The following is a 26,084-nucleotide window of genomic DNA, read 5'->3' as shown; positions in this document are numbered from 1 at the left end:
AAAAACAGATTACTTACAATCAATAGGGCTTCTTTGCTTGTCCATATTGTGTGATCCTAGGCAAACAATTCATTATTTCGGAGCCTCTTTTTACTTTATTATCACATGAGAGGGCTTTTAAATACTTCATTTCCGGATGTGCGAAGTACAAGCACCTCTTATGATTGATTTACTAAACTGTAACGTTTCTCTGGCTACATGAGAATCTAGGCCACGTTTAGGGTTTACAGGACTACTTTAGGGTTTAATGAAGGGCCTGGGAGTTATTCCCAAAGTTAATTTTGTAGCACATTTTGTAGTGCTACAACAGCCGAACAAACATACTACAAATGATTTTCACACACTGCCCTTCTTAAGTAATACTTGGAGGTGCAGTTTGTGAATAGCTAAAAAACATACTACAAATTGCAGTTTGAGAATAACCCCCAGGCCCTTCAATATGGTGTAGACATGTAAATTACACTTTTGGAGAAAGTTTACAATCATATTTTGTGAATAGGCAAAAAGTAGAAAACTGACTCAAAGTGTAATTTTACTTACAAGTGTAAGTTACCTTTGTGATTCAGGGCCATATAGTGATTAGTATCTTGTTCCTTCCAAACAAAACAAGTGTTGTCAGAGTCAGTAGGTTTGGCTGCGTATACTGAATACAGACAGATAACAGTCATCCTTGACATAGATCGCAAAAGCATCCCCAGCCCATATGCAGAGTAACACCCATTCATACTAAAAACTAATGTGGACCGCCATACATGAAGATAACAATGCACATATCCATGTAACTATACAACCCGATAACCAGACATTGAAGCACCAAAGCATACATCTATATAACCATGCACATAGATCACCGGATATCGAGGCACCAATGCACTCAGCAAACAGAGGTCATCACCAGAGCTGGCTTTAGGGGGGTGCGACTGGTGCAGACGCACTAGCTGCCGACCTGGAGGAGGGGCAAAGACCTCGGGGGTGCTGTCTTTAGCAATTACATACGATTTAAAAGCACCTGACGCAGAGTTCCTTGTATGGCCAGCTTTCAGGCAGCAATAAAATTGTCAAGATAACTCTTGTGATTAAAGAGAGAGGAGTTTTGACTCGCCATAAAGTAGTGTAAACAGTTAATATGCCTGATTCAAAGAATAGATCTGTATTTTAAGTGGATAGTTTAGAGGATTAGTAAAGCCAGCCTTTACGAGCGTTTTAAAACAAGTGAACTGTATGTGAAAGAGGAGCTATGGAAAGATGAGGGGCACTTCTGCCAGGTGGTAGTGAGGCTATCCGAAGAATGTTGCACTGGGTGCCACCAGCGTTAAAGCCAGCCCTGGTTCTCACACACAGTCAACATATGTTGACACACCCACAGCCACACTCAATAGGTATGAGCATGTTTGGCACCCTTTCTCACATGACTCCTATAGTAAGGAGCCCTTTTCCCCAATGTTTGCCTCCATGAGGAAGTGTGGCTTACTCCTAGGAGCTCAAGTCAAATATAGTTACACTCATTGATCGAAATTTTTGGGAATCAGGCCCATAGTTCCCTGTTGGTGGTTTCAGCATGTCATGTTTTCTTGCCAGTGAATATGTCAATACAGACAGTCATAAGGAATTAGGTGGTTACGTTTACAGTACCTGGGCTGTACCAGCCAGTTGCAGGATTTTTGACAAGTACTTGTTCGAGGGACTCCTTTGGTGGCTGTATTGAAGGCACTGTTGGAAACAGATACAAAAATATTAATATATACATAGTATAGTGTCCTAAACAGATTACTGTAAATAATCACATTCTAAACCAACACGATTGTAATACTTGGTCATGCAACACATGCGTAAAACCTACTCCTCACCTAATAGTACCCATTACATGGGTGATTTTTATGCATGACGTTCAAAACAACTTGACCAACTTGCATGGAGTTGGACATCTTCATGCTTCCTTCCAAAAGGCATATTACGTTGCCTTTCTAAGCTCGACATGGTTATGAAACAGTAGCATGTTTTCCAATTCTTACAGTTGCGGTATTGAATGGCTGCATGCATGGTCTGCTGAGCTCTGCGGCAAACAGCGCCTGTTGGTGACCGTCATTGGTTCCTCGCTAGGAACAGTTTACATGCATGAACAGATGTTGGAGAAGAATTACAGAAGGTACTAGAATTAAAGATTGCAAGAGTGGAGAAAACAGCCACTAAAGCTGTGAAACTGACTGCCACTGCAGCCGCACTCAAACATGGATCATTCCCTGTCCTGTCCCATTCCTGGATACAATGACAGATTGATCCAGGCTTGCACCATCAGTGGTTAAATATAAGCAGGTGTCCAGATCTTTGAGACTAGCAGATCAGAAAAGACCCTAGAAACTTCACACGTGGAGAAGGAAAACTGCAACTATTGGGATTGGTCAAGGGTCCTTCCAGGTAAATCTATGAAGAGCACTATAAATATTTCTCTGCTATGAAAGCAGGTGTCTATTTGCCCATGATTTGGATACTGCACTTTTGGTATTTTGTTCCTTCTTAGGATTCCCCTTGGTGCTTCCTGTGCTACTACCTCTCTGACTTTTATCCTGTGATCTTCCATTGCTATAAGTACATCACAGCTTTACCAGTGCTGAAAAGTTCTACTCTACTCTTAGACCTATCAGTCTTAGGGTGGTCTTTCCTCAAACGTTTTGCCTTTTTCCCTCCACTTTTGCTGAAATTCGGTTTTGTTGAACTTAGGACTCTGTGCACTTCAACACTGCTAACCAGTGCTAAGGTGCTCACTCCCCTAAACATGGTAAAAGTTGCTTAAACCTGATTCACAGATTTAATTTACTTATATGTTCCTTGTAGAATGGTATATCATATACCCAAGGCCTGTAAATTAAATGCTACTTCTGGACCGGATGCACTTATTGTGCTATCCACCTCAGTAGCCCCTTCAAACTGTCCCAGGTCTGCAGTTGTGGCCTGAATGCATGTTTGAATTGCCAATTCAACTTGGCAAAATAAAACCCTTGCCAAGCCTTAAACTTCCCATCTATTTTAAATAACCAGGGCCACTGGAATTATGTGATTGTACGGCTGTGGCAATTTTCAAATAATTATAGATATGCCACATTTGACACATAATCCATCATTTGCCGCATATTCTTCAGATTTTAACAAAAGAAAATCGTTGTAGCTCAAACGGTTCATAAGTTATGTAGTAACTTGTGCTTCTCCTTAGTGGAAGGCCCTTTGCAAAACTGGACTGGCCATCTTTCTGTTGCTTATTCCTATATGTAGGTGATAATCTAGTACTAATGAAGTTCAACCAATGCCCAGATAGTGTCACCAAGTTTAAAAATGGCAACATAATAAAACAATATTATTACAAAATGTGCCACATTATGCCACATAATTTGTGTTTTCTTGCAGCATAATTTGCTCAACCCTACCGCATAGTTTGGCCCTCTCCTGCCGCATAATTCCAGTGGCCCTGCATATATCTCACCCACAATGTAGGGCCTAGGTAGCCCATAGGGCAGGGTCCATTGTAATTAAAAGGTTGGCATACACTTTTAAGTTTTACATGACCAGGTAGTGAAAAGACTTGTAACTTCTTTTTTCGCTACTGTGAGGACCATCTGCCCCATAGGATAAAATTGAGTTGCCTTATTGAATTTAATATTTGCTAACTTTTGACTAGGAGCAGGTATGCATTTTGTGTTTGGTATCTATGAAATTGTAATAAAAAATCATCTTTTAAACTAAAGTCATATTTTAAATTACAATTTTGAAAATGCCACTTTTAGAAAGTTGGTACCTTCCTGTCTTTTGCTATTTGGAGCCTGCAGCCTATATTAGGTCACATGAATGGGAGTAGTTGGCAGCTGGAATTTGTGAATTCCTCACAAACAGTAAAAAAATAGAGGCATTAGGTGTGCCTAAATGGGCCATCTGAGGTAGGATGAGGGAAGGGGCAGAGCTGGACACAGACCCTATTGCAATTGAATAGGTTGTGCTCTGCCTTCACACAGATGACTTGTCACCACTGCATTGCTGTTGCAGCCAGCCTAGAGCCAGGGGAGACAGAAAATTCCAAGCACTTTAAAGGAACACTACTAGAAACATCTTCTACTTCAAATAAGGCCCCATGTATAAAAAGAGACCCTCAGACCTATTATTCAGTTTACTTTCTGGTACCTGTGTAAGGACTTTCAGAGGACTGCCTGCTGCAGTGGCCTGCTGTGTACTCCACAAGACTGCTTTGCTGCACCTGGAAGGGCTGCTTTGCTGTCTGGAGCATGCCTTGAACGCTCAGAGACCTGCTCTACTGCTTGAGTCCTGCTATATCACTTGAACCTAGGACTACCAGAGTGACTCTGAGGACTAGATTGCTGGCTTCCTGTTCAGAGCCATAGGGACATCACAGGCTCCTACCATTTTGAACCTGCACTTGGATCCCACCTGAGTGAGGCCTACTTCCAAGTTGTCCCCCTCCAGTCCTGGACTCTTGGTAGGGGTGCTAAACCTGCCTAGATAGCCAAAATCTTGACTTGTGACTTATACATTTGTGGGCTAAAAACTGCTCAGAGAACCGGGAGAAGAATGGGACCAACTTGCTCATCTATCTGCCCAAGAGGCATCACCCATCAGCCTGTCTTCGTGGTAGCTTACACAATATTCTTATCCACAGCAGGAAACCCTGTTCAGCTGTAATTCACCAAAGGGCTTTCCGACCTTCTGGAATTTTGTCAGCTACAGCCTCTTGCCTCATCCTATTGGAAATCTTCGACTTCCAAAAGAGCCTAATGGCCAATTACAAATCTGGCAGTCACAAGACCACCAGACTCGTGATGTCGGTTGGACCATTGCGGTAGTCCTGAATGCCACATTACGAGGTTGGTGGGCAGACCCGCCAACCTACCGCCGTCTTCGCGAGGATCCAAGATCCCGACAGAATGATGACGGTCCTGGTTGTAATCAGCCAGGGTGGAACTGAACTCAGTGCCTCCCTGCTGATTACAACCTTGTTTTCCACCAGCCTTTTCATGGCGGTTTCACCACCATGAAAAAGCTGGCAGAGAACAAGTACAGGGGGACACCGGGGCCCTGCAGTACAGGGGTCCCCCTTCCCAGCACACTTGAAATAGGCACTGCCTGCTATGTAGACAGTGTGTAATTCAAGGGTGCTGGTGCACCCTGCGTGTGGCAGAATTGCCCCAAGCTCAATTATGATCTAGGAACAATGTTGCTGCACCTTTCCCACTTGGCTGTCTGACGGAAACCTTGGTTTCTGCCGGCCAGCCTAGTGGAAAAGTTGTAATGGGGCCGGTTGGGAGACCACCAGCACTGTGTCAGTCTCTTCGATGGGAGTTTGGCGGACAGATGTGTCTATCTGCCAAACTCCTAATGACCCCCTCTTCACCATGACTTCATCCAGCAGCTCCCTGATGATGCCTCCTGCTCAGACACCACCTGCAGCTTTGCCCCGCTGAACTTTACCTTCTCAGAACATTTTCATCAAGATTTCTTCTAGTTCTGAAGGTAAGTGCCACCTGGGCCCAATCCACTTCTTGCATCTGGCCCACACTCCATCGCAGTCAGCCATATTTTTCAACTTTGAATCGGTTTTGTGTGACTAAATGTCTGTGGTTGGTGCTTTGATTTTTAAGGCACTAGTGTTTACTAAAAACTTAAAAAATTCATAACTCTGGTTCTTCTGATTGGTCATCCCCCATTAAACAAACAAACCAATTTCTCCCATCTACATTCTGTTCTTGGGCAGGTTTTCTTGTTTGCCTGGGGGCTACTCACTGGGAAACTCTTTGCCGCACTGGGTAAGCTCATATTTGTTGTAAGTGACTCTTGTAAAGTGATATACTTTGGCTGCAGCATACTGTCACTCTCCCTCTATTGGAAGATTAGTTGTGCTTCCTTCCTGCAGTTTGTGATGCTCTTTGAGACTGTTGTCCTAGGAGTACATTCCATGTTTTCTACCAAGTAACCTAATGGAGCAAGTGTTTTTCCTCTCTTGCCTTCTCATCCCATTTTTGCTCCCGAGTTTAGTCTCCCTTCACTGTCTTCAAGTCTTTACAGGGAGTGAGTGAACCTTCAAGGAGAGCGCTATCTCTAACTCCAAGGATTGTGACAACAGGTCTCAGATGCAGTTATGAATGCAAATAATTTTGAAATGACACAAGGGTTGTTGCTTATTATTACTCTTCTCTGCCTTATGTATCTTTCTGAATTTGAGATTGTTGCCTACCACCATCATGCAAGTTATAATGAAGGCAGCTCCATATTTCCGAGTACTTACCTTAGAGAACCACGCCTCTGCAACCAGAATATTTGCTGTTTCTTGTCAATAATTAGTGCGCGTGCTACTATTGTGGTCTAGGTATTAGTTTCTAAACATAATCACCTATTTATCAATAGCCTTTATGTTCTATGTACAGTTCAGTAGCATGTACAGCAAAGTAGCTTGAAGGCAATCCTCGGATGTAGTGGTTTTGAGAACATGCTTTTTGAGGTCAGGTTTTCTTAATCATGTGATTTGATTGATTTGCTTGCATTGTATCTTTACCTGTTCTGGCGAAGTCATAACTGCATGATAGTGCAGCGGAGTTAGGCCGAGCACTCATGGTAAAATTCAGAGTGAAAATTGCAAGATTCTCAATATACAGCATATTTTAAAGTAAGCACCATCGGACACAGAAGTAGGTGAAATGGATTTGGAGCTGTTTGGTAAGTAATGCGTTCAATATTTCAAGGTTGGAAGCTTTGGTTTCTGAGATTAGCTCTTGCCACAGGCAAGATTGCTGGATGAAAGTTGTGTTTTCTTGACATATGATTCGAATCATCAAAGAGTAATCTGTTGGCAGGTTCGGGCAGTGGAAGATGTTCTACATTCATCTTTATGTGTATAAGACATTCTGAAATATTGGCTGGGTTGTGGTGCTGTTCAGTCATGAGGCACTGTTGTGGCAGGTTAGATCATTTGAAACTTTGGAGACAAAAATGGAATTAATGATTTATGCACCACTGCATATAATTCTTGTTTTTGACTAATACAGTTTTTTTCAGAGAATAACTGGATGCTCATATGCTTAGAAATTCCCCCCCTCAATCCAATGTTGTGAGAAATTGGGTTACTGGTTGACTGCGTTGTGAGCCCTGGTCAGCAGCAACCACAAACCTTCTCAGGGTGAGGCACGCGCCAACCCTAAATAAACCTTTGGTAGCTTGGCACAGAGCAGTCAGACTTGATTTAAAGGCAATGTGCAAAGTATTTAGGTAATCCTTCAAACTGCAAAAAAGTGAAAACATAGTTATTTTTAATAAATATAACTAGACCAAAAACAAATATCAGTAAAAAGATAGATATGCAGGTTTAAAGATTCCAGTTAAAATAGCACCAAAAAGCACAAAGAACCAACTATGGGTATCTTGTTGCGCTGGATTGGGACAAAATCTCAAGTTGAGGCTGACCACGATGGAACATGGGCTGGCTACAGGGATTTAGGTAGGCCTGTTGAATACAGTACCTTACATCCTGGTTTGCGGAGCATTGCAGGAGCCCGCGTCGAAGATATGTTGCACAGCTGAAGCGATGCATTGGCTTCAAGATGCTGCAAGACTGTAATGGGAGTTCCAATTTAGTTGATGAGGGCTTGGCATGCGAAGTCTGGCATCCAGGATGCGGCGCGCAGTCAGGGCAATCCATTGGTTCGGAGGAGCTGTGAGGCTGCGTTGGGGAGTCCGGAGTCGTCATCGAGGCTGCTGTCGATGAGGGATGTGAGGGCCTGCACTGTGGATGCATAGAGCAGCAGCGGTTCCAATGAGGCTGTGGGTTGCAATGTTGGTCTTTGCAATGGGGTTATCCACGTGGCAGTGGTGATACGTTGGTTTCGCTAGGGGTTGCCCCACACATCAGATGAGATGTGTCAGTTCTACTGGAACATCAGGTGTTGGCAGATCACCTTAGGCCCACTTCTTAGGGTCTTGGACTGGGGTGGCACCAGTTGGCAGAGTAGACTCACAGATGGCAGAGTCCATGTGCTGGGTCAAGTTGTTGGAGTCTTCTGTCCCCGAGGATCTAGTCAGGAGGCTAGCAAGCTGACCCTTGGAGTCACTCTAGGGTCTTGGGTTCAACAGATGCAAGTCCAGTCCTTCTCATCCGGGTAAGAGGACAGCTGACAGCAGGTCGGTATGGCAGGGCAGCAGTCCTACATAGCAACAGTTAAGCAGAGTGGCAGTCTTTTCAGTAGCACAGCAGTCCTTCTTCCTTGCAGAGTATCAACAGATCCAGACATGTAATGAATTGGTGCTGCCTGAGGTCCAATATTTATGCCTGTTGCCCTTCCTCTGGAAGGTGGGGGGAGCTTCTAGAGGTTTCCCATTGAAGTCCCCAGGTATCCTGCCTTCCTAGTCTTCGCTCCAGATTAACTAAAGGGGGTATGCATTCCTTTGTTTGAAGGCAAGATAGCCTATTCAAGAGTAAGTAGGGCTGTGCCCAGCTCCAACCTCCCATATTCACAGTGGTGGCCCACCCAGGCACACCTAAGCTCTCTATTGAGTGTGGCTGTCTGGGAGGAATACATAAAGCCCAGCTGCCAACTACACCTAGCCATGGGATCCAGAGACATGCTACAGGCACTAACTGGCTAAGACAAGAAAATGCAAACCTTCTAAAAGTGGCATTTTCTAAATTGTAATTTAAAATCTGACTTCACCGTCAGTTAGGATGTTTCTGTCAGAGAGACCAAATCCTCAGGGTACACACGTTGTTGCCAATAGGCCCACCTCCTGGTAGCTCCAACTCTACAAACCTTAACAGCGCAGAGTCTTAGAGTGGCCAAGTGGGGGGTAGTGAGTTAAGGAAGGGTTCAGCGTGGAAGGAGACCTGCGGAAACAAGAATTACAGATACTACAGAGAAATATCAATCACAGAACTCTTCGGAATCTGTCAACTATAAATCCAGCAGTCGCTTGGAACAATAGTAAATCATAGCGCCTTTCGTAAGTTTCAAGAAATGAAAGGTTAACACGGTTTTCCCTCAAAGAAATGTTACTTCACATTTCAAAAACTTTCCAAGATACACGATTTCAGTTTGTGTCCGTATTTTACATTAACCATAATCAAATATTCCCTTGAGTTCAAATTATTGCCTTAGCATTTATTCATAACCATTTAAACCTCTTCTGAATAATCGCGCTTATACAATGTATCTTTGTTGCTACCGAGCGACTCCACAAGTAAGCTGCTGAAGTTGAAAAGTGACTGCGAGAAAGCGGTAACGCTGTAACAGCAAAACATTCGCTTAGTTTGTTATCAATTTAATTATTTACAGCTGATTGCCAAAGATCACTTCTTTCTCCAAAAAAAAGAATATCATCCTTTAAACAGTTTTCTCAAATAAGAAAACGGATGATGGAAGCTAGAAACCACCATCCGTCTTACAGCCCTGAGTTTCTGCTACTCGATGCTTTAAATGCCTCAACACAGGGAAATCCCAGGTGAACAAGCAGGAACATGGAAACACCCGACTTCAAACAGAAAAGCTCCGGTCCTCACAAGATCCTCGGAATAGTGAGCAGTGAGAAGTGAGCGGGTCACTTAAATAGACTTGTGCCCCGCCCCATGTGCCACACCCAAAGTGCCCTGCCCAATGTGCCACGCCCAAAGTGCCCCGCCCGAAGTGCCACACCCAAAGTGCCACACCCAAAGTGCCCCGCCCAATGTGCCATGCCCAAAGTGCCCCGGCCAAGATGGCTGTTATAAAGATACTTGGGACCAATGTCATGAATAAAAGATAATGCGCGTATAGCGCACTGCAGCAGCTACTAGATTCTGCAAATGGCAGTTTCTGGACTAAGACTGTGTGGTGGCAACAGTAATGCATGGATTCTGGCATCAGGTGGGCCCTAGAGCACGTGTGCAGCCATGGTTTTGACAGTTTCATTACAATTCCAAAGACACTAAACATGAGCTAGTTATCTGCTCCCATTTGGAAATTGCATCTTATTAATTGTAATAATGTAACTCCAATGCTATCCTATGGGAGAGGTTGGGCTTGCAGTAGTGAAAAACAAAGGTATGAGTTTTTCACTACCAGAATATGTAAAGCAAAAAGGTACATGTTCAACTATTTAGGTACATTGCATCCTGCCCTCTGGGCTTTCCAGGGCCTATCCTTACATATGTTGAAAAGGAAGGTTTGGACCTTTCTAAAGGGTTACTTTGCAAATCTCCAAGTAAATCTTTTGCCAGGTTGACTTGGCAGTTTAAAACTGCACACACAGGCTGCAACAGCAGACCTGATACATGTTTTAAAGTTCTACTTCAGTGGGTAGCACAACCAGTGCTACAGGCCCATTAGTGGCATTTATCTACAAGCCCTGGGGACAGGTTTTTCCACTTTACTAGGGACTTACAAGTAAATTAAATATGCCAATTGGGCATAAGCCAATTCACTATGTTTTAAGAAGAGAGCCCAGCATGTTAGCACTAATTAGCAGTGGTAAAGTGTGCAGAATCCTAAAAGCCAACAAAAATGGGTTCAGCAAACAGGTGGGTGAAGGCAAAAAGTTTGGGGCTGACATCGCAGAAAGGTCCAAGTCCAACAAGTGTATGTTTGTAAGAAGACAAATTACCTTTTATTTGTGGGTACATGTTTGTTCAAATACTCATCTATAGCCCAATAAGCTCAGACCCCATATGCTCGGTGTAGCCTCACGTTTGCAGGTAAAGAGACATATGCTCTGGAATACCATCATATGCTCAGTGTATCCCCAATGTGTAGCTATGGTAGCCTTATATGATCAGGTATAAGCACATGTGCTTCCTCATGTGCTCAATATGTCATTAGTCTTGCAGGCAGAGCACCAGGTAAAGCAGTCCCATATGCTCAGGGATGGTCCCGTATGCAGAGCTGAGTTTAAGCTGGTGTTCCAGACTTATTTTAAAGAATAGAGGCTTCTAGCGTTTCCTTGCAGTGCATTCACCAAGAACAGACTATCTCAGACCGGCTGCTGTCAGCAATGCACATGTTTTTATATGGGTCATAAGATGGGATATTTTGCAGCAACGTAGCCATTTTAATGGTGTTTGATGCCTCACTAGCAATATAATAGAAAGAGTCCTCTTAACCTGCCTCTTCTAGCTCCTGATTACCACACTCCAAGGAGAAGAACAGCTCTGATTAGCAGAGGCACACCATCGCCCCCCTACAAGATCAGGCCTCCAGTACCATCTTTATGTTTCCCATGTCCAGTGGTGTCCTATGTGCCAGTGTAGAAGTAATTTATTTTATTAGATAATTAAAACCATGAACAAAAACAAGTCAGCAGTCAAAATAATACTGTGAAGATATCACATGATCAATATTAGTAGAGAATCAGAATGTGATGGTTAGCTATCAGATCATATGGAATGTGAGGCAGATGCAAAGAGAGCTGGAGAGGAGAGGAGCTCTGCTGGAGATGTCATACGTAATTACTTCTTGAAATAAAGAGAAAGAAGAACTCAAGACTGATTGATCTTTGCATTAGCTACAAGGATAAAAGGGAGACAATCATTCTGGTGGCCCGGCATGGATTTAGAGGTGGAGGAGAGAGTAAGAAATTGTGTGGCATGTGGAAATAGTGACAAATCTAAAGTATTAAGACAACCTTCATTGGCAACAATCGATTTTCCTGAAAAACCTTGAGAAAAGTTGCCTATTGATTTTATAGGTATGGTTTCTAGATTAGGCTTGACGAGTAGATTCATCATAGTGTTGGTAGATTATCATGCCAAATGGTTCATGATAAAAGCGGTGGAGCAAGTGAACACGGCAGAAGTAACAGTTTTTGGAGGAGGCTTCATGGACGGAGGAATACCCAAAACAATTGTGTCAGACAATAGGGTGCAATTTGTATCCAGGGAAATGACAAATTATCTAGCTGGGATGGGAATAACTAATGAAAGGGTTTTTTCATTTTATAATGCATCTTGTTTTCCTTTAAGGAAAACGGGCTGCATTACAAAAAAGAAAAAAAACTGCTTTATTTAAAAGCAGTCACAGACATGGTGGTCTGCTGTCTCCAGCAGGCCACCATCCCTGTGAGCGCTGCGAGTCGCAAGGGGGTCGCAAATTGCGACCCACCTCATTAATAGTAATGAGGTGGGCCTTTGCGACCCCCTTGCAAGTCGCAGATGATGTCAGGGACACCATCCTGCATCCTGAATTGCGACTCGCAAATTGCGAGTCGCTCAGACTCATAATTTGTGATTCACAATTCAGGATTTTCCTACATCTGGCCCTTAGTTCCCTCTCTTTATCCTTCCCACCCAAACTAACGTCTTATCCATCCGAAATCTTTTATCTAACCATGTGATGCCCTTGTCAGAGACAGCAATCAAATTTGTCCTGTTCCCCCAGAAAAATGTAAAGTAGAAACTCTCAGTGAGATTAAGCTACACGCATATCCGACTGAGTTCGTTTATCTGTTTGCAGCAGAGGATGCCTAAATATCAGTCACCAGCTTGGAAATACTTTGTCTTTTTTTTTAAACTTGTTTTTGCATTTCCCATAGAACAATATTGAATGCTATTTCTCAATGCTATCCTATGGGGCAGTTTTTAGAGCTTTTTTAATAACATTAGGGGTCGAATCCATATTCTCACAAAAGGATGTGAAAATAGGAAAGGCTTCTGGGGGGAGCGGTACCTGCTTTCATCTATGCTGTCTGATGTGATTCCCACAGCTACACTCCATCTTGAGAATCAGTAACTTTGTAATGGTCTATGGCCACAACTGAGGTTCCAAACCATTGATACATTTAATTCTTTCTCACAGTTAGGAGAGTTTCCCCTCTTCATGTTCCCTCCTAAATGTGATTTATAATGCGTCTCTCAATACCTTTGATACATTACTTCCTTGCAGTTTGAGTTCGCAAAAGCCTGTGATTTTGAGAATTGCTAAGTTTTGGACCGCAAAATACAATGGTACACTAAACCCCGTATCCCTACATTAGCCAAAGAAGGTGCCTAGATCTTTACCATAACACTTCGCCAGAACACTTTGGAGATCATTATGACCCTGGCGGAAGGCGGAGAAGCGGCGGTAAGACCGCCAACAGGCTGGCGGTCTTTTTTTTTTTATTATGACCATGGCGGATCATCCGACGGTTCTCCGTTCCGCCCGCCGGGCTGGAGACCTGGGTCTCCAGCCCGGCGGCCGTCACTATACCGCCGGCGGTATTTTGACCCGGCTTACCGCCGTGGATTGCCTGCGGTTGGAACCGCCATGAAATCCATGGCGGTAAGCACTATCAGTGCCAGGGAATTCCTTCCCTGGCACTGATAGGGGTTTCCCCCACCCCCCACCCCCACCGCGACTCCCTCCCCTACACCCCCACCACCCCTGCTACCCCCCCAAAGGTGGCAGGGCCCCCCTCCCCACCGACCCCCAACATCACAGAACTCACACACACACGACACGCACGTAGGCACCACCAACACACACACGCACACACACCGACATACATGCCTACATCCACACACACAGTCAGACATGCACACCCACACACCCTCTACATACACAGACGCACACCCCCATGCACCCACACAACACACAACACCCCCCCACCCCCCTCCCCTAACGGACGATCGACTTACCTGTTCCGTCGATCCTCCGGGAGGGGATGGGAGCCATGGGGGCTGCTCCGCGACACCACACCGCCAACAGAACACCGCCACGCCGAATCACAGGACGTGATTCAGTGGGCGGTGTTCTGTTGGCGTGGTGGTGAAGGTGGAGCAACTTCCACTTCCCCGCCGCCCGCCAGTATGGCTGTTTGGGGCTCTCCGTCGGAAAAAGGACGGAGAGCAGCCAACAGTCATAATACGGCGAGCGGCAAACTGCCACTACTGGCGGTCTTCCGCACGGCGGTCCCTCAGCGGTCTTGTAAAAAGACCGCCGAGGTTGTAATGACCACCTTTGTCATTTTTTCAACAGTATGTAATTTCTGCAGACAACATTGACCACTCTTTTCCAAGGTGGGCTCGTTTGTGTGTTTTTTTTTTAGAAATTTAGATCCCTGTATCTGAATGCCATCTACTGTGTGATATTTTTCTGATTAACTTTGTGTTTTATTAACTGGTATGGTGTAGACATTTTCAGTTCATTACTTGAGCCATACTTCTAAGAGCGAGCGGGGGTTCCTAACAAATACCTGGTGGCTTTTGTGGGAATAATGGGTTGGGACTTGTAGAAGCTCAGTCACACTTCACATCACGTATTGGGCCTCTATTCCCCTTAATTCTGCACTCTGATTTTCTACAGCAGACACAAAACTATTTGGTGAAGGAGTAGAATAAACTTGTTGAAAGACCAACACACAGGCTTCAGACTGCACTTTGCAGTTTTACAAATGTTGGTATCCCATTTTCTAAAGATAAGTTAAAATCTTGCAGCCAGACTACAGTATATATGAAGCATAACCTTCAGAAATGTAATGCTTGATGGCTCTTTTCATCTCTCCAAGGAGAACACATCTCCATCAAATGTGATGTGGCCCATGTTCCCTATATCTAGGCCTAGGTACATTTTTAATGATGGCAAAGAAATTCACACAATTTGCTAAATCTCTTTAAAGCTCATGTTGCGTGATTTCATATAACTTTTGTTTTTACTGGAGTGCACACCTTGCATAAAAAACACAGTCTTATGAGAGATTAGCCAGAGTGTGATTCACTCAGAAAGTGTCTTGTTGATGGATATTTTCAGTTGCTTGTCAGTTGTGAGATTATTTATTTGAGATGTATGCTGGGGTAAAAAAAACTAATATAAGATATCAGCTTGCTTCATTTAGCTACAAAAGCTCAAATTTGCATTATTTATATAAATGTTTTGGAATTTCGTAAGAAAAACATTATGCAGTATGGTACACTGTAGTCCCTTTAGACTGTTGGATCTAAAGTTGATACAGAAAATGGTGATTTGAAAACACACACAATGCTATATCTTAGGGGCCTAATTGAGTAGTTCACCTTTCATACGGGTAGGATGCTCTACCACACATTGACCTTAGGTATGTGTCCAGTTTGGCTGCATACTAATAATATTCAAAATACACATTTGCCAGAAATCCAACTTTAAAAAAAAACAGGAGCTGGTGAGTAATCCTACTAGAAGCTGTGGGATGATCTAAGTCTAGGCCAGTGGCTGGACTGGCCATAGAAGGCATCAGGCATTTCCCTGGGAGGCTGGAAGGGTGGGGTGGTTTTTTCAGCGTTGAGGGCTGGTTTTATTACTGGAACCGGTTTTTAGGTTGAGCATTGCAACGCGCAAGCGCTGCTTTTCCGACGTCTTGGTATCTATGTGAGCTTTTAACCACGCCCCCCCCTCACGCCCATCACTATCATTCGTTCATGGGCTTGACTTTAAAAAATCCTTTGTTATCGTTTGTAAATGCTTTAAGTTTGTCCCTCCTTGGGGCGGTTTTGTTACCACCTTGGAGACCAACCTTGTTACATGGATAATTGCACGTTTGCTGATATGTTTAACTGCGAGCAAACTTCTTTTTCTTTTTGTGTGTCTCCTTAGAGAACACGGTCTTGGCAGCTGTGGACCTTTTGGCTCGCTTATGTCAACTGTTTTACTTTTCACTTTTCCTTTTGTGTGCCTTTTAGCGTTGCCAGACTGTAAACATTGAGGTGTTTGTAGGTTTCATTAAGTCATTCACATTGATTGGTCAGCTAAAACGGTAAACACTGCATATGTTTCATGTGCTTAGGGTAGTCAAGCAGGTTGTAAATAGTGCTCTGTGTGTCTCATGGTTAGTGATTCAAGACAGCACAAGGGGAAACGCTGCTTTCTTGCTCGTACAGTGTGTTAAGTGTGTGATGTCACATCACAGGCAGAGACACTGGACTATTGTATGGTGCTTAGTGTAGGCAGACAGAGACTGTAAACACTGGGGAGACACGAAGGGGAAAAGCACTGACCTAAAGCTCTTCACTGCTTGTATTGTGTGCTTAGTTCAGGCAGACATGCAGAAACGGAGGAGGCACCTCACTGTTTGCACCATGTCCTTAACGTGGACAGGTGTAATGAAATGTAGCATGGGCTGCACAGGTTGCACCATATTGCTTAGTCAGACAGGCACACAGGGAGGAGACACTGGACTGTGTGCACAGAGCTATTATCTGCAGATGTAATGGACCGAAGGAGGCAGTGCAAAGGTTGCACCATGGGCTTAGTCAGACAGGCACACTCGGAGAAGATAGTGCACTGTGCTAACTGAGTGCTTTTGATTGGCATCGATAAGAGTCTCATGTTTTTACCTTGTGCATAGTGCAGGCAGATAGGAGAGATTGCACTGTTTGTAACATGTGGGCAGACACTCATGCACTGAATGTGACAGTGATGTCTCACTGCACTTACATTTTGGAGAAGTGCTGAATGTTATGTATCAAACAGAGACTTGTAAAATGTTCTTAGATCCTGGGTAGATGGAGTACCTGTTTTGGAGACCCTAAATTGAACCAACTCTGTTTTCTTATCCTCCCCACCACTATCACTCACCTCACTTGTCTCTATCATTCTCCTTTCTCATATTGAATTTCCACTACCAATAGTTCTCCATCTTTTTGTCCCATACCTTCCCCTTCTGGATCGCCCCTCCAGCCTTTCTCCATCCCATTCCCTGATTAAACAGTTACTTTTCTTTCTCTGCTGCACCTCACCTGTTTCTCAGTGTGTCTCTTTTGTTGCTCTTTTCCTCTTTCCCTATAATTAGCCTTCTCTTTCTGTGTCTCAGTCCATTTCTCTCTGCTTCTTTCTCCATCTGTCCTTTTCTGTCCCCTACACCCTTATTGCTGAAGTCTTTCTCTATTTTTAGGTTGAGCAATCAAGCCCTTTGACCTGTTGTAAGTATTGCCGGCTTTTAATCACGCCTACCGAACGCCCATCACTTCTACTCGTTCTTGGGCTTGCTTTTCCAAAATCCTTTGTGATCAATGGTAAATGTTATACATTTGTCCCTCCTTGGGTAGGTTTTGTTACTGCCTTGCAGACTGACCCTGTTGCATGGATAATTGCATGATTGGCAATATGTTTGCGTGTGAGCAAATTTATTTTTCCTTTTGTGTCTCTCCTTTGCGCTCATGCTCATGGCGGCCATGGCACTTTGAATCGGTTCGCTTTTGTCAAATAATGTTTTACTTTTCATTTTCAATTTATTTGGCAAGAAAAGTCCGGTTAGGAATTAACAACGCCAATAGCTCTAACCCAAGCAAATGTGAGACCCATTGCATTGCAAATGCTTGTGTTACGTCGTCTGGTTTTGCAGCAGTGCTGCAATATCGGCCTCCAGTAACAAAAGCAGCAGTGCTTCACATTTGAACACCCTTTTGCCCCCGGAGCTGGTCTGACAAAATTGCCAGGACTGCTTTGGGTTCCCAGTCTAGACCTGGCCTAGACACTATTTTTCCACTGAAAAGAGACTGCTCATGGAGCTTACATGGACCTGTATTTTTTATAAGTTATCATTAGCTGTTCACCTAACACACAAATATTTGTTGCTTTTTTTGAAGCCCCTTCCTACACGCAAACATGTAAATCAACAAATCCAGCTGTATTAAGACAACAACATGCCAACCCGAAGTCACCCTATGGCCAAGGCTGCATGCACTCAACTGCAGCAATAGTCCAAAATCTAAAGCAGTCTAGGACAATAAACTATCAAATCAAACAACGGATTTCAGATCAGTCAGTCAATGAATCAAGTTTATAGCATGCAAATGTTATAAATCGACGGTTCCCAACCTGTGATCCGAGGACCCCCAGGAGTCTGTGGCACATTCCCATGGGGTCCGCAGGCCTGGGCCGGCAGGAAGGCGCTAGTGCTCTTGACAGGAAAATATGCGTTTTCACATTTATTGCTTCATTTCTGCAGGAGCTTTAAAAGCACTGAAAATTTACTGTACATCCAGCAGCTTTTGGACAAAAATAAAAACGCCAAGATAACCCTGGTGATTAATGTACCTGCTGGAGAGAGATGGGAGTTTTGTCTAGTGTCAGTTTTGACTCATCTAAGGTAGCACAGAGGATTAGTATACCTGCTGCAAAGAACCTGTGTCATGAAAAAAAACAATATTTTATGTGCATAGCACAGTGGGTTACTGCTTTTTTGACAGAGATTCTTTTGTTAGTGCATAAGTTACAATCGTAATCTAGCACTGTGAGCTATGAACTGTCATAAAATAGCTGCATGCAAACAGCCTGGCACAAATTAGAAAGTTGTTTTCTTCCCAGTCTTTCTTTATTCTTATGTTACTAAAAAAAGGTTGCTTGTGTAAAAATGCATCCTTATTATTAAAATGAATGCTAACCACTATGTTATGCTCTGAATCCCGAGTCTGTGCTTCTCCAGACCAAGCACTCTTAGAAAATGCCTACCAGTGTGGATGACATGTGAGTACTACACCTTGTAGTCTGCCGTAAAGTGCTCCCACACCCTACACTGGAATGAAAGGTGCTATAAATAACAATTAAACACGTGTGACAGAGAGGCTATAGAGCATGGGTACTCACAAACATTTCCCCAGGGGCCGCACTGTTTGGTCTGTGAGGTGACCGAGGGCCGCATTGATGTCAGAACTAAAGTTGAGTTCCAGGGCACCCTAGTTACTCCCTTTTCCATTAGCTTCCAATAAAATACTTGATAGTTTATTTAACATTTTTTAGTGCTGGTGCTAAGTCGAATAAACAGCAGCACAGTGCTGCTGTTGACCTGGGGGGCGCATGTAAATGTCAGGAGGGCCGCATGCGGCCCCCGGGCCGTACTTTGAGTATCACTGCTATAGAGAGATGAGGTCCTAATGCTTTTACTTCCTTTCCCCACCGTATACTGATATGAAAAAGCTTTCGCAGATCCTATGTACCTAGAAAATAAAAACAGAAATCGCTTGGGAAATGTAGAATTTGACCTGAGGATTCAGCTTTCCTAAATAAAACCAAACATTGAACATTTAGTTGCTGAAATGCTGAGTTAACCTTCCCATTACAATTTTTCAATTTTGCATATTTTTTCAATATAAAATAATTATATTTTTAGTAATTCGAGTGTTTGTTTGATGTTTAGTTGTTTGTGCATTTTTTGTGAATTTCTGTTTTAATGTTTGAAAATTAAATCATACAAATTGCTGAGGGGTCCCCGGCTTCTGGCAGTGATTCAGTGGGGGTCCTCAGGAGTCAAAAGGTTGGGAACCACTGTTAACAATAATTCACCCAATAGATAAAATTAGTTAAAATTAAAAATGTATATTTACAATTGACTGAATGTTAATAGTAGGATATACTCAGTTTTTAAATACTCAAGCATATAAATGTTTTGGACATATCTCTTGCATAAACAATGTGTACTTTAATAGGCCCCGCAACTGCTATTGTGATGGTGTCACCAGCAGGATGGAGTTCCGCAACATATTTGAGCAAGGGATTGAGGGCGTTATCAAATCCTCAATAGGAGTATAATTAGAAGGAGTATCTGTGCTCTGAGTTGAAGCCAATGAGACAATGGTTGGTTAGCTTGGATTGACTGAGTCCATCACATTTGAAGTAACACTAGTATTGTTGTTCAGTACAGGTTTAGCGCAAGAGCATTTTGCTTTTCTTTGGTAAAATTGAATAATCTTTATTGGAGATTTGTCCTCTTTAGTTGCAATCCCTTCCTGTGTCAGAGGTGTTTCGACTTTCTCAGTTAAATCATTTACATCACTTAGGGCCATATGTACAAAGATTTTTCTGAATGGCCCGTTTGCGACAGGAAAAAAGCATATTGCGATGCACAAACTCAATTCTGCGTTTCGGTAATCTCTTTACTGAATCGCAAAAAGGGTTTGCAAGTCACAATTAGGAAGGGGCTTTCCCTTGCTAACTGCGAGTCGCAGTGCGATGTATGATTGTCTTGTGACCGTGAATGCGGTCACAAAACAATCGTAGTTAGCACCAATTTCAAATTGGTGGTAACCCATTCACAAACGTGAAGGGGTCCCCATGGGACCCCCTTCCTCTTTGTGAATGCATGTGAAAATATTTTTCCAGAGCAGGCAGTGGTCCCACGAACCACTGCCTGTTCTGAAAAAATGAAAAGAAAACTTTTCATTTTTGTTTTTGAAATGCATTCCATTTTCCTTTAGGGAAAATGGGCTGTATTTAAAAAAAAAAAACTGCTTTATTTGAAAGCAGTCACAGACATGGTGGTCTGCTGTCCCCAGCAGGCCACCATCCCTGTGAGTGCGGCAATTCTCAATGGGGTCGTAATTGCGACCTACCTCATGAATATTAATGAGGTAGATAATTTGCAACCCCATTGGGAATCACAAATAGGGTGAGTTACACTGTTGTGCATTTGCTATTGTGAGTCGCAATTTGCGGATTGAGAAGATGCGCAAATTGCGACTCGCAATACCAAAGGGAAACAGCAGCTTCCATTTCCAAACCGACAGTCAGTTAGTGGAAAAACACTATCAAAATACTCAATAAAAAAAAAAAAAAGAATTTATCTTGAACAGAGGTGAAACCAAGATGGTGGCCCAGCCTCCTCCTGGCGATGATGGGCAAAGATTGGCCTGCCATTGGCCCAGGCTTTGCCCCCGCACACCCCGCGCAAAAGTTTTGAAATGTGCTTTATAGTGCTAGAAGCATTGCCATGCGTGGCCCTCCCCCTCCTCCTTCTTTGGGTTAAAGATGCTGCTGGGACTAAAGTACCTCCAAAGGTTCTGCGCAGTGGTTGTTGAGACACTTGTTATTAATAGGGTGACCCGGAATCCTGGATTGGCCGGGACAGTCCTAGTTTTCTGCCAGCTGTCCCAGCACACTTTGGAAAATTTAGCTCATGTCCCGGTTTTTAAGGAGGGTCGCCTGAAAATGATGGGAGGTGTGGTTTTTTTTCATTATCCAAAGTAGAGATACTTAGCAGGTGTTATCAGAAAGCAATTTATTTAACAGGCATTGCTCTGCGGGGTCCTCCTCCTACGCCTCCTTCTTTGTGTTAGTGAGGTTGCTGGGAGTGCAGTCCCTCCAACGTCGCAAGATTTCAGATCAGTAGCTAACATATTGATAGTGATCACCCTAAACACTAATGAATGAAAACTGACCAATGTCAACAAGACAAGTTCTTCAAACAAACAACATTTTTATTTTTAGATTCACTATAATATTGACATCATATTTACTTTACATTAATGCAAGCTGCTTGCATACTAGTCATATGGTGCAATGCATGTAGAACTGGTCCAACTTTCTATGTATTATCGTTGCCACAATGTGTTGTCAAAATTCTGGATAGAACGTATTCTGAGCATGTATAAAACAGATCATTTCACTTACCTGCCAATAGCAACTTTCCACATCTTTGAATCCCATATGAAGTAGGTTATCAGGTATGTCATTTTTCGGTATAAGAACTGCCAAGGTCATCAGGGTAGGTCTGAAAGTGACTGCCATGCTGAATTCCAGTGGCATGCTAAAGCAATACCCAATGCTGCTTCGCAACAAGAAGCTCAGCTACTAGCAAGGAGCCTGTTAAACCGTAACAATGTACCAAGTCTGGTCTGAAAGGTTGTCACTCGGTGTGTTACGTGGAAATAAAGCAGAGTTTGCTTCCACCCAAATCTGGAAGATTTTTTTAAACATTGACCATGTTTTATTAGCATGAAGGTGATAATAGTTCCTAAAAAATAGGGCTTGAAACCTGCAAAGTGAACTGAAGTGACTTAAATATCTTTGTGAAGATATGGAGAATTTCTTTGTTCTTCAAACCTCTCACTGGCACTGAAGAAAGATGGCTGCCATACTGTATCAATATGCACAAAAGTGCACAACAAATGTAGGGGAGGTGCAGACAGTATATTTGCGGCGGGTTTCACACAGTGATTAAGGGCCACATGTACGGACACGTTTTCCCATAGATACAGCACGGGTAAAACCTTTCGATACACCCGGCTCTCAGTACCATAGCCATCCTTTGGAAGTCCCACAGAAATTGAGCGCAAAACTGTCTCATATGTCATGTAGGTTGAAGCAAGCAGTAGGTTGAACTGGAATAGCTTATATCATGTATAGAAACAGGTAACCGAAGCGGATAGGGGTAATATGCCATATATTGCACTGTTGGTCTCCGAATACCAGGACACTCAGAGCTATAAACATGGGGAGAACAAAGCACAACGAGCTTCTGAAGTATTTCCATAATGATTTCTCCTGAGTATTAACATTCTCAAAAACTGCAAATCTTTCATCGTGTGGGAAAGAAAACCCACGTGACTCAGCGCTTCTGTGTTTTTGAATTTCACTTGAATTTTCAAAATCCAGGGAGGTCACTTCTAGACTAGATTTTATTGGTTGTGTGGTCTTTCTTGTTGTTAGACCTGGCATCCTTGCTATGGTCTCCCCTGTCTTTTGTGCCTCTGCTTTCCATGTTTTGACTATGTGCTGGACTCAGTTTTTACTGTTTTTGGTACTCTGGGCACTTTTCTACTGCTAAAGTGCAAGTGCTTCCTGTGTAAATTGTATGTGCAACTGGCTTTTTCGTGATTGGCATATTTGATTTACTAGTAAGTCCCTAGTAAAGTGCACTAGAGGTGCATAGGGCCTGGAAATCAAATGCCACTAGTGGGCCTGCAGCAATGGTTGTGCCACCCACACTAGTAGCTCTGTAAACTTGGCTCAGACATGCCACTGCAGTGTCTGTGTATGCAGTTTTAAACTGCCAATTCAACCTGGTAAGTGTGCCCACTTGCCAGGCCTAAATCCTCCCATTTTATGCATGTAAGGCACCCCTAAGGTAGGCCCTAGGTAGTCCCATGAGCAGGGTGCAGTGTATGTTAAAGGTGGGACATGTACTGAGGTGTTTTACATGTCCTAACAGTGAAATACTGCTAAGTTTGGTTTTCACTGGTGTGACGCCTGTCCCTCTCATAGGTTAACACAGGGGCTGCCTTTAAATATCCTTAAAGTCCAGTGTCCCTTTGAGAGCAGATAAGAGATATTAAGTTTGGGGTCTCTGAACTCACAATTTAAAAATACAGCTTTTAGTAAAGCTGTTTTTTAAATTGTCTGTTTGAAAATGCCACTTTCAGAAAGTGGGCATTTTCTTGCTTAAACCATTCTGGGACTCTGCCTGTTTGTGTATTCCCTGTCTGGTTCAGACTGACAGTTGGGCTGTTTGTGAATCCTCTGTAGACAGTGAGACAAAGGGAGCTGGGGTGTAGCCTGCATATGCTGATGAGCCATCTGAGCTAGAGTGGAGTGAGGAGTGGTCACTTAAACCTGAATGGGCTGTGCCTGCCCTCACACAATGCAGTCTCCAACCCCCTGGTGTGTGTGTCTGGGGCCAGGCCTGGGCAAATCAGGATCTTGTGAGCAACAGAGACTTTCTTTTCAAGTTTGCCTACTTCAAAGGCAGAAAGGGGTATAAGTAGTGGACCCAAAACCTGAGATTTCCAGCTCACTTCTGGATTCAAGAGGAACCTCTGCCAAGGAGAAGAGCTGAAGAGCTGAGGAGGAGTGCTGCACATTCCTGTGCTTTATTGGGCTATCCTGCAGTTGCTGCTTCTGTCTATGGTATATTCCTGCTTGTGTAGAATCTCCAAGGGCTTGGATTGAGCTAGCCTCCTGTTTTTGAGTCTCAGAGCCATCAAAGACTTCCTCTGCTACCACCTGGACTCTCTGCTAAGACTCCTGCCCTGCCAAATGGTGCCCCATCCAGTCCCTGGGCCCTTGAAAGTTGAAGCTGGTAGAAAAAGGACAGAAATCCAAGCACAGGTTGCTGTGCGTGGAACATTTTGATGCATCACCCGCAACGCGGCTGAAAAACAACCCGTCACCTGCTTCACGGCTGTAATCTACGCCCCACCTGCATCACGGCTGGGAGATTGACGCATCACAGCTGGAGAAACGATGCATCACCTGCTTGTGGCTGCTGATAAGAACACAAACCCCACGCAGCGCAGTTTTCCAACACTGTGTGACCGGATTTATCACGCATCGTTGCTGGTCATCAAACTCATCGTGAACCTGTGTGGATCCGAGGTACCCTGTCCAGAAATTGATGCACCACTCTCTTGCGGGGAGAAAAAGAACACATCGCCTACCCGACCGGAGAAGAAACGACGCACGGCCTCACTTGTGAGTAAGGAATCGACGCATCACTTACTTTTCTGACGCAGGCTCGCCAGTGTGGATTTATATACTGGCGCAAACCAAGTTCTTTGTGTAAAATCAAGGCTTTCCATTGTTTTCTATGAAGTAAGACTTTTTTCACTTTGAAAATTCATATCTTGACTTGTGTATGTTGGATTTTGTTGTTTTGTTCTTGTTTGATTTAGATCAATATTACCTATTTTTCTAAACTGGTGTGATGTCCATTTTGAAGTGTCTTCACCGTTTTTACTGTGTGTGTTGGTACAAATACTTTACACATTGCCTTTGAGATGAGCCTGACTGCTTGTGCCAGGCTACCAAGGGGGTGAGCAGGGGTTGTTTTAGGAGTGTAACTCCCTTACCCTGACTAGAGTGAGGGTCCCTCCTTGGACAAAGTGCAAACTGACTGCCAACCAGAGACCTCATTTTTAACACTTGTCCAGTTGTGATGGTGGCCAGTGGCGTAACACAAAATAATGAGACCCTCATGGGGTATGTGACGAAGGGCCCCTAAGCCCCTGATATCTCACAAATATTGGTCTTTTGCTCAATAGAAAGAGTGGCGGCATTGAAGGGTTGGTGGCCGCCCCTGAGCCACAGGAGCTGCAGGGGCCTGTTAGGCCCCTGGTGTTGGCACCTTCCACAGCAAAATGTACATTATGTTCATACATCTTAGTATAATATTGTTTGTAAGATCCTTTGTACTTTGATAGATTTCCACATAGGTCCCAGTATCTAAAATGATGGAAGAGTAAAGTGCACCTCGAGCCAATAACAGAACCATACATGATTTATGATATGTACATTTTAAAATTTCTCTACATATATATTACCTCTGGTCCTGTTCTCCAGTTTCATCCTTTTAAGTTCATTGTTCATTTCTTGCATTAATGCAAGTGTCTGTCTTTCAACTTCTAGTTTCTGTTGCTGAATACAGTCCTGGTCGAGATAAAGTAAAGCTTTAAGATCATTATTTTAATTTCAAATTCGAACGGGCTGTCCAGTCATGGTCAAACAAGCGGTACCAAAATCTATAGAATGCTATATTTCTACATTATTATTTCTTTGTTTATTGACACTTACTTGACACTCGTGTACACAACGTTTGCTCACATATAATCCACACATCTATACCATTTGCATATAGAGCAATATTTTCACCGTTTTAAAAAATGAAAATTTCAAAAATGTCTCTACTGTGAGGATATCTTATGTGTGATGACATCATTGTGTCGATATGTTACACTAGATAGCATAATTGAAAGAACACTTGATGTTACAACAGCCTCGTATATTAAATGCAATTTTACAATCTTCTGCCTCTGTCCTTGGCAGCTTTGAATAAGGTGTATTGATATAAAAGCAGTTTGTTCACTGTGAAATAGCCAGTTGTTTAGTTTTCTCTTAAAACTTAGTGGGCTTTAGGCAGATATGTTTTTATGGAGAATGGGAGGTAGTTCCATATGTTAGGAACCCCACGAGAGAATGATCGACCTCCTCACAGGGGCCTAGCTTGGTCAGTCTGATTGGGCAGGGGTGTGAGCTTCTGATTCCCCAACAATCCCATTGGGGAATCTTGTTGTAACACATTATATGAGAAGTGGGACATAAGCGGGGCTTATAAGGGGTAGTGGAAAGAGAGAGGAGTGCCGATTGTTAGGGGTAGTTAAAACGCAATATTTTTCAAACTAATCAACATTTTTAAGGCCTTCAAAAACAGACGAGTGAATGCGTCTTTTTCAGTGTGGTCATGTAAAAATCCCAGGTGAAATGGACAGACACATCACTTTACCGACTGAAAGCACCTGTACTCAATTATTTACTACACAGTACATTTTTTAGGTGGGTGTAACACCCCAAACACCCCCTGGAGTTAGGCCCCTGACTTTGGGCACATGCAAAACACATCATCATACTGGTCTA

At 43.3% G+C, this 26,084-nt stretch overlaps 1 protein-coding gene across 1 annotated transcript in view; it reads right to left on the bottom strand.

The window, feature by feature from the left end:
* LOC138246875 (uncharacterized) overlaps positions 1-26,084 on the bottom strand; it is a 204,523-nt gene that overhangs the window by 86,864 nt on the left and 91,575 nt on the right. Inside the window, exons 9-10 of the mRNA XM_069201626.1 lie at positions 24,995-25,100; positions 1,633-1,710 (exon numbers count right to left, since the gene is read on the bottom strand). Coding sequence (XP_069057727.1) covers positions 1,633-1,710; positions 24,995-25,100 — 184 coding nt within the window. The remainder of the gene's footprint in view (positions 1-1,632; positions 1,711-24,994; positions 25,101-26,084) is intronic.

Source organism: Pleurodeles waltl, chromosome 1_2, assembly GCF_031143425.1.
Source record: "Pleurodeles waltl isolate 20211129_DDA chromosome 1_2, aPleWal1.hap1.20221129, whole genome shotgun sequence".
Lineage (NCBI taxonomy): Eukaryota > Metazoa > Chordata > Amphibia > Caudata > Salamandridae > Pleurodeles > Pleurodeles waltl.
This window is presented reverse-complemented; position numbering and strand designations above follow the sequence as displayed.